Source organism: Pelophylax lessonae, assembly GCF_965119305.1.
Source record: "Pelophylax lessonae genome assembly, chromosome: 2".
Lineage (NCBI taxonomy): Eukaryota > Metazoa > Chordata > Amphibia > Anura > Ranidae > Pelophylax > Pelophylax lessonae.
Genome location: NC_138769.1, coordinates 407,540,040 through 407,558,475, shown reverse-complemented (window position 1 = coordinate 407,558,475; position 18,436 = coordinate 407,540,040). Strand labels below are relative to the sequence as shown.

Here is an 18,436-nt window from a genome sequence, read left to right as displayed (position 1 = left end):
CCTCCATATCTTAGGCTCCATTTACACCTGAGCGTTTTCAGGCGTTTTTTTGCCGGTGTTTGGAGGCAGGCATTGACATCTAACAAAAACACTTGTAATCCCCCTAAAAAGAAGCTCCTGTACTTTTTTGAGCTTCAGGTGTTTTGCTTCAGGACGACAAAACGCTCATATGTGAACATGGACCATTGAAATGAATGGGATTTTGCTTGTTGGGCGTTTTGAGACTTCAGAGATGAGTGTTTTATGAACTGAAAAACGCTCAGGTGTGAACAGGGCCTTAGAACTGATTTCTTTTTTAAACTTATAAGAGAAGACAAAAAAGTCTAACCTCAAATGTTTATTTTGTAGTTTTGGATAGAGCTTTGAGGGTCTTAGAATCTCTGTAAAGTTGTTATCACTGTGTTTCTAATAGGGCGATCCTTTCCTGCTCTATCCAAAATAAAAATAGGGAGTTGTGCTTTAATGGAACATTCACATTGGAGGCTGAACTCGCACGATTTCAAACCAGCATTTCATTGCGAGTTCCAGGGCGATTTGGAAGACATCTTAGCAGAATCACTGGGATCTGAAGCAACCCAAAAGCCCCCTGGGTGAGGCCTAATCTATAGATTTGCATTAAATAAAAATGGATTTTTGTAAAATCTTACCGTAAAATCCTTTTCTCTTAGCTCATTGACAGACGTAGTCCTCGGTGATACAGCACCTTCGGGTTATGTTGCCTCCACAGGAGCAGGACTAGACAGGAAATTAAAATGCTCTGGCCACACCCTAGGGGCAGTCCCAGAGGGTATATCCTCTCTCTCTCTGCCTCAGCAAATCAGTTATGTCAAAAGCAGTCTTTAGAAATTTTAACCCAACCCAACTCCAAAACAGAGGGGCGGGGACTACGTCTGTCAATGAGCTAAGAGAAAAGGATTTTACGGTAAGATTTTACAAAAATCCATTTTTCTCTATCGCTCATTGACAGACGTAGTCCTCGGTGATACAGCACCTTCGGGACGTCCCAGAGCAGTATCACAAATGAGGGGTGGGAAAATGGAAATCAAATCCCAATCTAGAAGGCCCAACCGGTGCCAACTAGAAGTTTACAATGCTCATCCTTAATGATGAGACTCAACAAAAAAGAAATTTTTCAAACAGAAAAAAACTCTCGAGGTAGACCACCGGTCTCCTCAAATTGCGGCCTGCAAAACCTTGCGGCCAAATGAGGCATCCGCCGATGCCGTCACATCAATTTTATAGAATTTTGTAAAGGTATGTACCGACGACCAGGTGGCTGCCTTACATACCTGGACCACTGACGCCTGATGGCGAAAGGCCCAGGAAGTACTGAGCGCTCGAGTGGAGTGCGCCCTAACAGGGAACGGAGGACTCTGACCCTTAATAGAATAAGCCTGTACCACCGTCTGTCTAATCCATTTGGCAATGGTCGCGGCAGATGCAGGCAAACCCTTTCTGGGGCCATCCGTGATCACAAAAAGTGAATCCGTCTTACGGAATGATTCCGTAGCTTTCAGGTATACTCTGATTGCCCGAACCACATCCAAGGAATGCAACGCATGTTCCCGATGATGCTTGGGCTGAGGACACAAGGAAGGTAGTACAATATCTTCATTCAGATGAAAATCTGAAACCACCTTAGGAAGAAAGGATGGCTTAGGATGAAGTACTACCTTATCCCTATGAATCACTAGGTATGGGGACTGGCATGATAATGCAGCCAGTTCTGACACCCTGCGAGCAGAAGTGATAGCCACCAAGAAGGCCACCTTCTGGGATAAAGTAAGCAAGGGAATCTCCCTGATGTTTTCAAAGGGAGGTTTCTGCAGAACCGACAAAACCAAATTAAGATCCCAGGGCGGTAAGGGCGCGCGGACTGGTGGAGCCAGGTGCCGCACCCCCTGGATGAAATTCCGCACCAAGGACTTGGTAGCTAAAGGTTTCTGAAAGAAGATTGCTAATGCTGAAACTTGACCCTTGATGGTGCTCAAGGCTAGCTTCTGCTCAACCCCTTGTTGCAAAAAAGCCAATATTCGAGTCACCGAATAGGTACGTGGAGGAAATCCTAAAGATTCGCACCACGCAATATAAGTCTTCCATGTGTGATAATAGACCTTGCTGGAAGTCGCTTTCCTTGCTTTAATAAGGGTAGGAATGACTGAAGCTGACAAACATCTGTCCTTCAGTACTTGGGTCTCAATGGCCAGGCCATTAAAACCAGCGACTGTAAAGCACGATGGTAAATTGGTCCTTGAGACCACAGACACTCCCTGAGACGAAGTTCCCACGGAACGTCTGCGACTAGCCTGTCCAAGTCGGCCAGGCCGGCTTGACGAGGCCAGCCTAGAATTTCTAGGACCACTGGTGCTGACTGGATCTGAACCAGGCGTCCCTAGAGCTATCTGGCCCCGACCATCCGAGAAAGTCTGGTCGTTTTCTGTTCCCACACATTTATCAGATACCTGATTGCTATCAGGAAGGGTGATCTTTTCTGGTTGAACCTCAGGGACCGAAGTCACCCGGCTAGAGGCTTCATGGCCTGTCTGGTCAACCAGATCCGATTCCTGTGGGGAATTGAGACTAATCTTAGGAAAAGGTAAAGGAAAGATCTATTCAGGGAACGGTGACTACCGCTCCCTGTAGTACTTAAATGTTGGAAGGGAAGAATCGCACCGGTAGTAGTAGTTGATGCTCGATCTAATGTCCTGAATACCGGTGAAAACGTCCCCCCACCCTCAAACCGGGTGGGGGCGCACCTTCAGGCTGTGTACTCCTTTGCTTCGGGTTTGGCTGAGTTGGTCCTCTGTTTGTCCGACCAGCCTTTCTTGAACCCTCCTGGAGGAGTCTTGCCTTTCCCGCTTGTTCCAGCCGGGCGTGCGAACCCTTTATGGGCGGTAAAGAAAGGTCCTCGCTTGTTGCGAGGTCCCTTAGCTTTAGCAGCCTGTGGCAAAAAAATGCTCTTGCCCCCAGTGGCATCCTTAATGATTTCATCTAGGGTGGCCCCAAATAGACGATTCCCCTGAAAGGGGAGATTCGTCAAGGTCTTTTTGGAACCTAGGTCAGCTGACCAGCATTTTAACCACAGCACACGTCTGAGGATTACCGCTGACATAGATGCATGCCCTAATAGGGGAGTAGTGTCCAAGGCTGCGTCACAGATAAACTGTAGCCCTTGTATAATCTGTTCCATCAAATCAGATGTTTCCTGGGGAATATGTTTTCCCCTAAGGTCTTGGCGTACCAATCTCGCCCATTCCGTAAGTGTCTGGGAAACTAGACCAATAACAATTACTGGTCTAAATGCTGACCCTATCAGAGAGAAGATAGTGCGGGACTCCGCTTCCATCTTTCGATCCACCGGATCCTTAAAGGACGAAGTGTCCTCCACTGGGATAACCGTGGCTTTATTCAGCCTGGAAATAGGTGGATCCACCACTGGTGGTACCGTCCATTTCTTAATGATGGATTCCTCAAACGGATAGCGTCTAGCAATACGCTTGGAAATAGTAAAGGTACGTTTAGAATGTTCCCATTCTCCTTTAATCTTATTACCAAAACACTTGGGTACAGGAAAAACCTTCACCGTTTTGATGGGCTTGTTAGTACCAAAAGGAATCTCTGTATCAGTTGCTTCTGCCGGTAAAACCTCAAGTTTTAAGGTTTCCTGCACTGCCACAACTAGTGCGTCCACCAATGCTTCTTCCTGAATTATAGCGGGAGAAGAAACGTCCTCCTCACTGTCTGAGGGAGCTTTACCTGAGGTAACAGCCCTTGCAGAGGGACCTGCAACTGCAGTGACCATCTCTGAATCTGAGTCAGAGGTGTCAGATAATATAGGGGTAGGCGGGGGTCGCTTCCTTGACCCTCGTCCCTGACAGGCCGCCTCCACCCGAGCCACCATAGACTCCAAAATTGCTGTAAATGCCTCTACACTCTGTGCACCGGCGGGTCCCGTGGCCCCCTCGAGGGAAACAGGTGGGGGAATTTGTGTGGCAGGGTCCATGATTATTCCAGTAACTTCCCGGATAATATAATTCAAAAATAAAAAATTTTTTTTTTTTTTTTTTTCACAGACCCCCAGCACCACAAAAGCCCCTTAGTGTTACCTGCTAGGGATCCCTATCGATCGAGAGAGAGAGATAGACCCCCAGGCTCACCACTTGATGCTCAGAGTTTAACTGCAACAGGTTACAGCGCTGTCTTGACAAACAGGAAGTCTTTTGGCTGGCTGCCCAGGAAGAAAGGAGGCGGCTCCGCCCCTCTGCACGCCTTCCGGCGCCTCCCCTAGCTCCACGAGGTGTTTGGATCACCTCAAACATGGCCGCCCCCATGCTGGAGACACGAGGCTACGCCAAAATGGCGGCTCGTGCAATCCAGCAAAAAAAATGGCGGCGGCCTGTATCGAATAGCGGTGTGCTGCAGGGCACACAACACTATCTCTGCATGGGGATTTTTGGCGTGGTTGGCGGTACCGGCCCTGGCGGACCTCATGGCCGTTCGGAAGGCCTGCTATAGCTGGAGATTTGACTAGGAAGGCAGTCTACATGTCCGTGGCTTCTGACTAGTAGGTACCTTATTCTTATCACAGTAAGATTCCCAGACTGCCACTGATTACAATCTTATAAACATGTATACAATTAGATTGTTAGCTCCCAAACCAAGCCTCCTGGCTTTTTGCACATAAAATCACACTCAAAGTAGGGGGATCTGTGCCATGTTATAGGATAGAGGGGGACTATCTTACCATACAGAGAGGGGCCCGCGTTCACCACAAGACCCGTCAGGGGGAAAAGGGGGAACATACTACTCACCATACCGGAACCAGGCGGGCACCAACTCCTGACAGTACCCCTCTCCACCGGGGCGGGAGGGCTGTCGACCAATACGGACGCCGTGACTCATGGTCTTTGGCGTTTCAGCGAGACGTTTAACTCGCGGGGTCAGTCCCTTAATGGGACTTTGTCGCGGCCGACCCAGCGCGGAGCTATGGCCTGCACGCGCTCGTAGGCTGAACTGGGGTGACCACCGGATCTCAACATCCAGCCCGTCGCCCAGTTCAGCTTTCTTGCTTGAAGATCTCACAGGAACACTGGAGAAAAAAGCTGTCTAAAAAATCTTTTTAAGAAAAAAATCTTGCCAGGACCGAAGATCCCAGCAAGGTATCTAGGTCCTTACTCCTAACTAGACAGAAAATAACTGATTTGCTGAGGCAGAGAGAGAGAGGATATACCCTCTGGGACTGCCCCTAGGGTGTGGCCAGAGCATTTTAATTTCCTGTCTAGTCCTGCTCCTGTGGAGGCAACATAACCCGAAGGTGCTGTATCACCGAGGACTACGTCTGTCAATGAGCGATAGAGAAATATAAATGCGGTAGTTCCTATTCATTTATAAACAGATGAAAAGGTTTTTCCTCATGGCTGGGGGAAAAAGAAAAACAGTAAAGGGAATTACCTGCAAGCACACATGAGTCCAGGTACACTGCCTTACTCATCAAGCAGTTATTTTTCCTTTTCCATAGTCACATAATCCAGCAATCCAAAGCAGCTATTAAGTGCTTTGAACTCCCTTACTTTATTCTACAGCACTTTCTTCCATCTACAGTGCACTTGGAAAGCATTAACAGCCCTTTACTTTTTCCACATTTTGTTATGTTACAGCATTATTCCAAAATGGATTAAATTCATTATTTTCCTAAAAGTTCTACAAACAATACCCAGTAATGATAACGTGAAAGAAGTTTGTTTGAAATCTTTGCAAATATTTTAAAACATATTAAAAATAAAAAAAATCCCATGTCCCAGTCCCATTTCCACCAATCATCCTTGAGATGTTTCTACAACTTGATTGGAGTTCACTTGTGGTAAATTCAGTGTATTGGACATGATTTGGAAAGGAACACACCTGTCTATAAATGTTTCCAGTGTTACTCGTGCATGTCAGAGCACAAACCAAGCCATGAAGTCCATGGAATTATCTGTAGACCTCTGAGACAGGACTGTATGTAGGCACAGATCTGGGGAAGGGTACAGAATAATTCCTGCAGCATTGAAGGTCCCAATGAGAATAGTGGCCTTCATCATCCGTAATGGAAGAAGTTTGGAATAACCAGGGCTCTTCCTAGAGCTGGCCGTCCGGCCAAAATGAGCGATCGGGGTAGAAGGGCCTTAGTCAGGGAGGTGACCAAAACCAGATGGTCAATCTGACACAGCTCCAGCATTTCTCTGTGGAGAGAGAAGAACCTTCCAGAAGAACAACCATCTCTGCAGCACTCCCCTGATCAGGCCTGTATGGGAGAGTAGCCAGACGGAAGCCACTCCTTAGTAAAAGGCCCATGACAGCCCACCTGGAGTTTGCCAAAAGGCACCTGAAGGACTCTCAGACCAGGAGAAACAAAATTCTCTGGTCTGATAAAACATAGATTGAACTCTTTGGCCTGAATGGCAAGCGTCATTTCTTGGGGAAACCAGGCACCGCTCATCACCTGGCCAATACCATCCCTACAGTGAAGCATGGTGGTGGCAGCATCATGCTGTGGGGTGTTTTTCAGCGGCAGGAAGAGACTAGTCAGGATTGAGAGAAAGATAAATGCAGCGATGTACAGAGACATCGTTGATGAAAACCTGCTCCAGACCTCAGGACCAGTCTGGTCCTTAGACTGGGGCGAAGATTCATCTGACGACTCTAACCGCACACCCAAGATAACAAAGGAGTGGCTACGGGACAACTCTGTGAGTGTCCTTGAGTGGCCCAGCCAAGAGCCCAGATTTGAACATCTCTGGAGAGATCTAAAAATGGCTGTGCACTGATGCTCCCCATCCAACCTGAAGGAGCTTGAGAGGTCCTGCAAAGAATAGGAGGAACAGTGACAAACAGAATGCCTCCTGCGCTTAGGAAAATGGCCCCTCCAGATGGGTATGCTTAGATCTTCATTACACTTGAAAATGGATAACCACGGTTTTGCTGCTCTCAAATACTTGGGGAAGTCTACAACACTGCAACCATACAAAAACACACAGAAGGCACAACGACTTAAAGTTTATTGTATAAAAACATGGTAAGTATTATACTCACAAAATAGCAATAATTAAAAAGCGCATCACAGATCTCAGCATGTTCCGTCCAAATGTATCAACATGTGCAGATACAACAGAAACTATTTTTCATAAATTTGCAAAGATTTTAAACAAACTTCTTTCACGTTGTCATTATGGAGTATTGTTTGTAGCAGTTTGAGAAAAATAATGAATTGAATCCATTTTGGAATAAGACAATATTCATAACAAAATGTGGAAAAAGGGAAGCACTGTGAATACTTTCCAGATGCACTGTATATATTATCCGAGGATATTTCCACTTCTGCTGTCACATTAGTTTCATCTCTGCTATGTATTATCCCTATGACTGAACAAACTTTTTATATCCCACTTTGCTAGCTCTTCTCCTAACCCCACACCTCCTTACCTCATAGAATTTTAGCATGGGGAGAAACAATCATGTACAAAATCTTAAAGCAGAACTATAGGCAAAATTGTTTTTTTTTTTTTCATTTTGGATAGGCCGGGGGGGGGGGGGGGGGGTTTATAAACCATCAGATTTTTTCACCATCTCGGTCCCACTGCAGAGATTTTCCTTCACTTCCTGTCTCATAGCCAAACAGAAGTGATAAGAAAATCCCTGCAAATTAAGGGAATTCGTTGGGGACCCCCAGGTTACCAGAACTAGTGTCCCCATTGGAAGATTTCCCCTCTATTACTTTTCTGGGGACAACCCAAAATGTAAAAAAAATTGCCTTTAGTTATACTTTAAGTTTCCTACTCCGTAGTCTTTCTTTTTGATTGGTTTTCAGCTTTTGACACTACCGATCACTCATTGCTCCTCAAAATGTAATTCTTGAACTTACTTGACTATCCTCTTCCTTTATTAGATGAACATTAAATGTGACCATACATAGGGGAACCTGATCATTTGGCAACAAACATTTAGACTCAGAAAATCATTTTGGTCTCCTTGCTTTTTAGGCAATGAGCAAAAATGAATAGAATACTGGACCAACTTTACAAACACTCCAATCACCAGAGATGTGGACCTCCAGCGCTACTCCAATACAATAGTTTGTTATGCATTTAAGCCTAGTACACATGGGCTGAATGTCGAATGGCATCGGCCAGTTCAAAAGAAATGGGCCAACATTCGGCCCGTGTGTACTGCAGCTGGTACGACAAGGGATTGCCCTCCCTGTCTGAACACAGTAGCACAATAGGGGAGATCGCTGTACTAACATTTGCGCAAAAAGGTTATGATAGGGACATATTGGCCAATGAGGTAGTCAGAGTAAAGGAGCTTGATAGAAATACACTGGTGGCTCCTAAACCCAGTGCTGACCATCTTCCTGAAATTAATCAATACAGACTCATATTTGATTATAATATACAACATAAGAAGTTAGAAAAAATAGTCAAAAAGAACTGGTCCATTTTAAAGCAAGACAGAGTACTGGGTCCTACCCTCCCTGAGATACCCAAATTTGTTTATAGGAAGGCACCCACCTTAAGGGACCGTATAGCCCCTGGTGTGGTGGATCCTCCGATTCCTGTTGAAAACAGATCTTTTCTGTTTTTATCAGGATTTTATGCATGTGGTAGATGTGTGGCATGCAGGCACTCTAAAACCAATTGCAAAAAACGCAAAGATTTTACTGCGACTGCCACTAATAAATCATATACCATCCGAGGTCTCATAACATGTGCTAGTGTAGGAGTCGTATACATGTTAGAATGCGGCTGTGGCAAGCAGTATATAGGGCGGACTTCCAGACAACTACAAGTTAGGCTCCGAGAACACGTGAGTAATATCAAAAAGGGTTTAAAAACACACAGTGTGTCAAGACATTTTCGGAATGTCCACAACCGTGATCCACGTAGTCTTAAATTTTGGGGCATCGAACGCGTTAAACCTCACTGGCGAGGAGGGAATTTTATACACCAGTTAAGCCGACGTGAATCTTTTTGGATTCACGAAACTAAGGTGTCTGCCCCCAGAGGTCTTAACGTGGAGTTCGATCTAAACTGTTTTATTTCTGACCGTTAGTATCTGTATTTGCATTTTTGTTTTTGTTTTATTTTTATATATATTAATCCTATTTTATTTATTATTTTTTTCATTATTACCGATTTGTATGTGGTGTATTATTTGTGTTATATGGATGGCTGGTTTTGAGGTCCTGGCCCCTTTTTTCCCGCAGATTCTGGGTTGTGTTTCTAAAACTATTCAGTTGAGATCAGCCCATGAAATCCTATTTTATAAAAGTAATTCGCTTTTAAAATTTTAAAATATTATATCTGATTCAGCAGGTCTGATCAGTTATGTATATGCAATTAGCCATTATTTTAATATGTTTATATGTGCTCATAGAAGGTGATCACCGCCAGTTGATTCCTGTATATCTGCTTTGTAGCTTGCATTTAGAGTCCTGGCGTCTTTATTGTTTATTTGGCTGTCCCCGGGGCAACAGAGTATCCCTTCCTGTGTGAAGGGTTCACTTCCTGTGTGAAGGGTTCACTTCCTGTGTGAGGGGTTCACTTCCTGTGTGAGGGGTTCACTTCCTGTGTGAGGGGTTCACTTCCTGTGTGAGGGGTTCTCTTGGTTGCACTTCCGGGTCTGATGGCTATGAGTGACTATAAGTAGCCCTGTCCTTCTCCCTTACCAATAGCTGAGGAAGTCCTCTGCAGTGGGACGTAACGCGTGCGAAGGGGGAGGGGCCGGTGACGTCACCCGCCATCCATTGCGGTCGAGACCGCTGTGTGTAATACAATCTGCTCATCACATGCACTTGTATAGTGCTTTACAAGGTAATTTTTATGATTTTATGCTATGTTCAATAAAGTAATTTATTGCGGTAATGCACTATGTCCGGACCTTTGTTTTCCTATGGACCTGTGACCCGCTTTATGGACCTGTGATCTGTTACCTGTGAGCCTTATCTTCTGATGAAGAGGAATACTGATTTGATCTATATTTGTGATATCCTTGGAGAAAGTTTGTCTTACTAGCCCGTCTGGTGACACAGGGGCTAAGTGTGAGGTGAGAGGCTAATGAGACTGGGTGGAGGATTACCAGCACATTGAAGAGCACTGAATGTTTATATCTTGTGCATGCTTCACCATAATTTTCACCTGTGGACTGCTCTCCTCGATATCTTCTTCATAATCCATATTTGATAGCGCTGCACTTTTTGTTATATAGCTGTACTAACATCGCTTAGTTACTACAGCGACTCCACCTGAGCTGTCAGGTTTTTTTTTTTTGTTCAACCCTGCTGGGTTCAACGGAAAAAAAATAAAAATTACTTGTGTGTACGAGGCTTTAGGGGGAAGAATATTGACAAATCCTGAAGAAAACACTCACTGTCAGTGATTAACCACTTAGGGACCAAGCCTATTTCTGATACTTGTTGTTTACAAAGTAACATCAGTATTTTTTTGCTAGAAAATTACTTAGAACCCCCCAAACATTATATATATTTTTTTTAGCAGAGACCATAGAGAATTAAATAGAGATCGTTGTAATACTTTATGTCACACTGTATTTGCGCAGTGGTTTTACAAATGCAATTTTCTTTTTTTTAAAAATACACTTTTTTGAAACAAAAAATAAGAAAACAGTAAAGTTAAACCATTTTTTTTTTTTTTTATAATGTGAAAGAGAACGTTACACCAAGTAAATTGATACCCAACATCTCATGCTTTAAAATTGCGCACGCTCGTGGAATGGTGACAAAATTTGGTACTTGAAAATCTCAATAGGTGACAATTTAAAAATGTCTACAGGTTACTAGTTTAGAGTTACAGAGGGAGTCCAGTGCTAGAACTATTGCTCTCACTCTAATGATTGCAGCAATACCTCACGTGTGGTCTGAAAACAGTTTATATATCTGGGCGCGAAGTGCGCGAGCTCGAAGGGATGGGGCGCTTTAACTTTTTTTTTTTTTTCCTTATTTATTTTACTTTTTATTTTTACACTGTCCCTTTAAAAAAAAATGATCACTTTTATTCCTATTACAAGGAATGTAAACATCCCTTGGAATAGAAATAAGCAAGACAGGTCCTCTTTAATGTGAGATCTGGGGTCAAAAAGACCTCAGATCTCACTTTTACACTTAAAAGCAATAAAAAAAAAAAAAAAAAAATTGGCCTTTAGGCCCTTTGGGCAGCAGGGACGTTTGACATTGATCCAGTCCCCCAAAGGCATAGAGTCGAGTGGGGGCCATCTTGCCCTAACTTGACTTCCTGCCCATCAACACAGGGGATCGGATAGTTTTCCCCGCTACAGACGGATCCGGTAAGCGGGGAAAATGACCGGGAAGCGGCAGGAGGGGGGTAAGCAACTCCCCCGCTGCCCATAAAAGTGATCTCGTGGCTATCTGCTGCCATAACCTTGGTATTTAACGTCAAAGTAGAGGCGTAAATACATAGTGGGCGGTCTGCAAGTGGTTAAGCCCACTTGGGGGCGAAACGCATCTGAGGGAACTCTCCTGTGGGTGGACAGCAGAACTTATACCATCTTAAATTACCTGGTTTAGTTTTGGTCACAGTGAGTCGGTGTCCTGTGTGTGATTGGTTGCCATTTTTCTGTAGAATGTTTATAACCTAGCCTTTGAAAAGGCACAGAAAGTCACTTAATATATACTCCGGTTTATGTGTTCCTTTTTCATTTTTTTTTTATTATCCAGCCCTTGGACTACACATGTGCCTAGACGGGGCTCTTATTTAATTTTTGGACAGAGTAAGGCAGGGTTATATTTTTTTTTTGTCATCTGTGTCCAGTTGGGAGATTTTCCCTCACTTCCTGTTCTATAACCAAAACAGGAAGTGAGAGGATATCCCTGCAAATTAAAGAAATCCTTTTTTGGGGACAACTCAAAATTTTATTTTGCTTATAATGATAATGGTAAACAGGACAAAAAGAGAGGAAAAATCTCCTAAGAGGGACACAGACAGCAATAAAAACAGACAGGCATTCTAATCTATCTCCACTCTTATCAAAAAAAATAGCTTTTTGTTGTACTTTAATATGTACTGCTTGTTCAGATTTTTCATTCATCTGTATATTTAGCCTTTTTTGCACTGCAGAAGATGATGCCGTTATACAAATTACTCATTCTAATACATTTTTTATAAATGATACAATGTGGGTCCTATGCGTGCATCGCCTGGACACCTAATATTCACCTACTAAAATCATGCCAAAGTATTATTTGATGTGCAGGCAATTTTACCATCCAAGTAAATATTAACTTGCGTTTCCCTCATCTGGGAATACTGCTTGTCTGACAGTCACTGGAACGACATAATTATCTGTCTAAGGCTAATAGCAGCGAAATAGTTTTTTTCCTCTCTAATAATAAATATCCTCGTATGATTCGATAGCATTCTGTAAATGGCACTTACCAAGCTTGGGTTTCACAAATCCATTTGTTACTCCAAGATTATCAGCAGCCACAGTCTCTCCATTCACCACCTGCAATATAGTAAATTCTGCTGCCAGCGTGTGCATTACAAACGGCAGATCCCTTTCGCGTACCTGGCAAAGACATAGCACAAGAAATCAAGGTATCATCTGGAGATTTCAGGGTATAAGACAACGGGAGAAAGAGAAGAGAATTTTCTTTAATATAGTATTTTACATAGCCTATACCTATTTAATCGAGCAGAATAATCTGCAAAGTGTAAAATTACATTTATTCAGTTATTTGACTGCAATGATGAAATACATATAGTTGTTTATGGCTACTGCAGGGACCTGAAATAAATCAAATTATCTATTTTATCTATCGGAGATTTCTGCATTTTTTGTATTGCTTAAAGTGACACTAAACTCTGGTTTACTCTTTTTAGGAAGGAAAAAGATCCTATTCAGATTCCCTTCTACTGCCAACAACCTCCTCCAAATTCCTTTCTGTTTTTTGCTGTTGTGATCCGACTTCCTGTTAGACGGTGGCCAATCTGTCGTTTTCCATGGTTTTACTGTATGAAGAGCGTAGCCACCCTTAAGCCCCGTACACACGCAACGATTATCGGCCGACCGATCGTCCGACTTTTGTCCTGAGTTGTGTTTTGTTGGTTGGAATGTGCCTAGACTGCACACAAATTTTCTCGGCCAACAAAAATCAACTTCAGAAGTGATGTCATGTGCTGGTTTACTTTCCGTGTGTTTTTTCTTCTCTGAGCATGCCCAGTCTTGCTCATCAGATTTTTGTCTGCCGAAATCTGTACTGACTGACGGAAAATCGGCTGTTGTGTTGACGGCCAACAAAAATTTTATAGCCTGCACACCAGATTTTTTTCGGCAGAAAAGTCAGAGTCGGTTGTCGAAAGCATCATACTAACAAGCCGAAAATCAGCCGATCGGACGTTGGCCGAAAATTCCCGGCCAATAATCGATGCGTGTGTACGAGGCATAACTTTCTTGCTCCAGAGATGGACTATGGACTATAGCATTTGTAGCGTGCATAGAGAAGTACACATAACCACAACCAGCATGCCCTGCATGTTCCAAAAAAATGCAAGTGGGTGGGAAAGAGAGAGAGATTTGGTGGCTTTCAAAGGACCTTATAAGGAGGCAGACAAACACAAATTAACAATTTCTTGAAAATAGATAACAGAGCCATAAGTAGTAGATACGTATATGGATTATGTTTGGAGAATAAGAATATTGTTTAGTGTCACTTTGAGTTAAAAAGCACATATTTCAAAGACGGGATGTAATAAATAATAACAATTACATAACAATTTAAAACTGCCTATGTTGGTTTAATTACAGTTGATTTTTGGTTGGCTGGAATAGGATCCTGTTATAACATACTGTAGCTTTTGGAACACTAAAAGTTCAAGCTGAGACAACTGTGAAGATTCAATTGCTTTACAGCAGGGGTGTCAAACTCAATTTAAATTGTGGGCCGCATCAGCATTATAGTTGACCTCAAAGGGCCGGTTGTATCTGTAAGACTATATACATTTATACAGGGCTTTTTTCTCAGAGATTAGGTGCAGGAATTTAACCACGGCCCCCGCCGCACCGCATTGAATGGTCAGTGTGGCCAAATTTCACCTACAGTGGGAGGATCCTAAAGGGGCATCAAATACCAGGAGTGCGTTATGTGCAGAGATCAGGGGTGCGCTATGTACAGAGTACAGTGTTGCGGAGTGCGCTACATACAGAGTGCAGGATTTAGGGGTTTGCTATACACAGTGTGCAGTGTTCAGCTCACTTTTACATCTCACTTGCACCTCTCTCCCTGGGTGCGAGGGCCACATAATATGGTCTGACACATGTGCTTTACAGAATAGATTAGTATATGCCTGTAGTTGCTTCTGTGAAGGCCCTTGTTTAAGGAATAGTAGTAGCTGCTACATTGTCTATTGCTAAACCACCGTTTAAGTCGTCAGATTTTAAAAGGACAATGCTAGAATCAGAAGTGATTGTAACAAATTGGAAAGATACAGGACGGTAAATGTTGGAAAGTACAAGCCAATTAGTCAGTAGATTAGACCATGCTTAGCTTAACCAGTTTATGATCAATGACAGCATCCTTTTTCACATACTATTACAAACCGAAAGCCCCGTACACACAGGTTAAATGTTAGGCGGCATTGGCCGGTTCAATAGAAACTGGCCGACACTCGGTCTGTGTGTACTGGAGGCAGTCCGATAGAAGCCAGCATTTCGACCAGCTTGTGTCGAAGGGGCATTACTGAAAAAGGTCTGCCAACTGGCTCCAGGTCAGCGCTCTCAGGGCTGACGGAGTATTCTGGCGGAGTTGAACAGAAAAAAAAAAAAAAACTAGCAGTGGGTACCAGGCTTAAGATATCACTATTTAATGGTAATGGCCTTTCTTCGGGTAGTTCCCTAATGAAGGGTCAGTGCCCTAATGCGGTGTGAATAAGAGGATGCTGGAAATGTGAAAACTGAAATGTGTGTAATTAGTAGTTGAGCTCCTGTTATCTTTTCAAGTCCCCTTCAGGTCTATTAGGGTTGTGGATACTGGAATGTATTTACAGTTTAACCGCTTGCCGACTGCGCACAGTATATTTACTGCGGCAGTCGGCCCCGGCCAGGCAGAGTGACGTAGGTCTACGTCGCTCGCCTGTCACTCCTTCCAGAGCCAATAGCGGGCGGGCGCGCGCCCGCCTCGGCTCGTTCACGGAGGAGTGCGGGAGTGTGACTGGCGGACCCGATGTCCGCCGGTCACACTACGATCGCCGCTACAGCGGGAGAAAGACAGAGCGGCTTGTGTAAACAAGCCACCTGTCAGTTCTCCCTGTGTAAAAGTGAAGATCAAACAGTTCTACTATGTAGAACTGTTGATCTTTGTTTTTACACTAGTAGACCTGTCCCTGCACAGTTAGAATCACGCCCCTAGGACACACTTAACCCCTCCCTGTCCAATACTGTTAACCCCTTCCCTGCCAGTGTCATTTTTGCAGTAACAGTGCATATATATAGCACTGATTACTGCAGTAATGTCACTGGTACCCCCAAAAGTGTCAAAAATGTCAGTCAAGGGTCCGATCTGTCCGCCGCAATGTCGCAGTACCGCAAAAAAAAAAATCGCAGATCGCCGCCATTACTCGTTAAAAAAAAAAACACCAAAAATGACAAAAATCTTTCCCTTTGTTAGTAAACGCGATAACTTTTGCGCAAACCAATCAAAATACGCTTTTTGCGATTTTTTTTTTACCAAACATAGGTAGCGTAAAACAAATTGGCCGAAAATTTTAAAAAATTTTGATTTTTACATTTTTTTTTGGGGGAATTTCATATAAAAAAAAGTGAAAAATATTGTTGTTTTTGCAAAAATTACGCTCTTTTTTTGTTTATAGCGCGTGATCAAAAAATCGCACAGGTGATCAAATACCACCAAAAGAAAGCTCTGTTTGTGGGAAAAAAAGGACGTGAAATTCGTTTAGGTACAGCGTCGCACGACCGCGCGATTGTCCGTTAAAGTCACGCAGTAAAAAATCGCAAAATAACCCCTGGTCTTTTAGCAGGAAAATCCTCCGGTGGTAAAGTGGTTAATGGGGAGCAACAGCATTTTTTCCTCCAAATTAGAGCCAATCCTGTAGGAGTGTGAAGAGGTGTGTTATGTTAGCATCTACTCATGTAGGCCTTTTATCATATAACTTTTTTTTGTTTTGACAAGGTCAAAAAAATTCAATCTGGTAGGGTAAGCATTAGTGATCAACCGATATCGGTTTTTCATTGCCGATACTGATATTTTGGCGATTAAATATCAGTATCAGCCGATATTTTCGTACATTTAAAAAACATTTTTTTTATTTTTAGCACTTGACAGGTACTGTTGTGGAGGGATCCGGGAGTCTAAAAGACCCCAAACCCCTCCTCTGCACTTAAAAGCATTCAAAACGCCAAGTTTGGCTGTTTTGAATGCTGTCATTTTTTTTAAATCTGGCGCCGAGTATCCGGAAGTGATGTCATGGAGACCCGATCAGAGCCGAATGCAGCTTTGATCGGGTCTTTGGCGGTGTCCTGCCAAGGACAGCGTCCGTGCAGGCTGGTTGTCCAGTGCTGTGCCGAAACCAGGCACTCGGCTCTGATCGGAACTCTGCCTCTCTAGCCGTCTGCAATCCAGCTCCGCCTCCCCAGCTGAAATTAATTCCGCTCCTCCAGCCTTCTGCACTCCAGCTCTTCCCATGCTCCCTCCACTCCGTGTAATCTATATTTATTTATAAAAGACTACACTACTTTAGCCAAGAGCCTGGGGAAACTGGTCCGGGTCTCCCGGTGGGACCGCGGAAGGGAGGGGACGTCCCCTCCCGCTCCTTCTAATGACAGCCGAGCGGCTTCTCAGCCACATTGGTTGTCATTACAAGACAGCCGACTGTCGGCTACCGGGGTGATGCCTCTAGCTGCAGGCATCACTCGAGTTCAAGCACTTTCTGAAATATCGGCAATATCGGTCACCATGGTGACCGATATTGCCGATACATTATCAGGCAAAGTGCATATCGGCTTTGCCGATAATCGGTCGATCCCTAGTAAGCATAGCCCTGGCCATATCTAACAGTGTATGGGTACTAAAACAGCAAATGGATCTCCAATGTGTCAATGCCACAAATAACATAAAACAATGAAACAGCTGTAGTACTTAATTTTCAGCTATAATGGGAAAGGTTTATTAGGCTAACAGGTGCAAAGCAGGCAACCTAAGGTCTATCCTTACTTGTTACATTAAATGTACTGGTAGCAGGACTATAGCAACAAATTAATAGCTGCCACCTTATGGCAACTATGAGCTTAACACCTACACCAGTGTTCCTCAACCTTTTTTCAGTCGAAGCACCCTTTAAAATTATAGAAAATTTCAAGGCACCCTATAAAATTTTGGACAGTCTCAAGGCACCCCATTCTAAAATGAAAAAACTATTCTAATAGTTTTACATAATATAGCAACATCCACACATAGGACACCCAACGTTAAGTGGTGATCTATTCTTCCAAAGCAAATACACTTTTGCACACTGGTACTGACTAGTATTCAAATGTTTCTCCTCTCCCTCAATTTCTCTTCATCAGTCAGCTAATGTGACCCCAGTGCTGAGGGAGATGGGTACAGGAGGGTCAAACAAGGATGCTGTGGAGACAGACAGCCTCCTTATTAACTGATGACATCATTGGTTCTTAGGATGCCAGTGTCTAGAAGGTCGTAATGGTACAAACTGAAAACCTGTGGTTTTGGGTAACTAAAAGGCTTGATTCGCCTGCTGGCTTGTATACAATTGTTGATCAATGAAGAAATCTCAAGGCACCCTGGTTGAAAAAGGCTGACCTACACAACTAATATACATTAATTCCCCAACCTCTGCTATATGCTTACTTTTCAATGTAGAACACTATCCTGGTACTGTTTTATCCTATAGAACTTGCACAATGACTTACCAATATGAAATCCGTTTGATAGGTGGATAACATAAACACAGAGATGTTCTGGTCTGCCAACGGTGCAATGACCGATTTGGCAATTTTGGTCACTCCAATTGGTTGAGAACTAGATGAGCTTCCACCTCCTGAGACCACGTTAAGGGCTAGCCATGTTGCATCTGCTACGCTCAAGTGTTCTGAGGACGGGAGTTCTGAAAATAAACACACACAAATTCATCTGTAAGACATGATATATTTTCATCTTTTCATTCACATCAAATTTAGTGTTCATGAGTATCATCTTCAAAAGCAGGTCAAAACTAGCATGCTTTCAGAAAATTAGGAAAAAAATGCCTTGTATTTTAGTTGGTTAAGTACTTTCTCACTGACTTGGATGGAGCAACAAAAGCAAAGTAACATGATATATGCCAAATGTAACCATAAATGCAAATAAAAACTGCTCCTTGTCTTCCAATTAAAAGTGTAATTACCATGTTCG

General features: G+C 43.4%; 1 protein-coding gene across 1 annotated transcript in view; it reads right to left on the bottom strand.

Moving 5' to 3' along the window:
- CASTOR2 (cytosolic arginine sensor for mTORC1 subunit 2) overlaps positions 1-18,436 on the bottom strand; it is a 240,720-nt gene that overhangs the window by 11,009 nt on the left and 211,275 nt on the right. Inside the window, exons 3-4 of the mRNA XM_082247044.1 lie at positions 17,956-18,149; positions 12,447-12,579 (exon numbers count right to left, since the gene is read on the bottom strand). Of these exons, the coding sequence (XP_082103170.1) occupies positions 12,447-12,579; positions 17,956-18,149 (327 nt within the window). The remainder of the gene's footprint in view (positions 1-12,446; positions 12,580-17,955; positions 18,150-18,436) is intronic.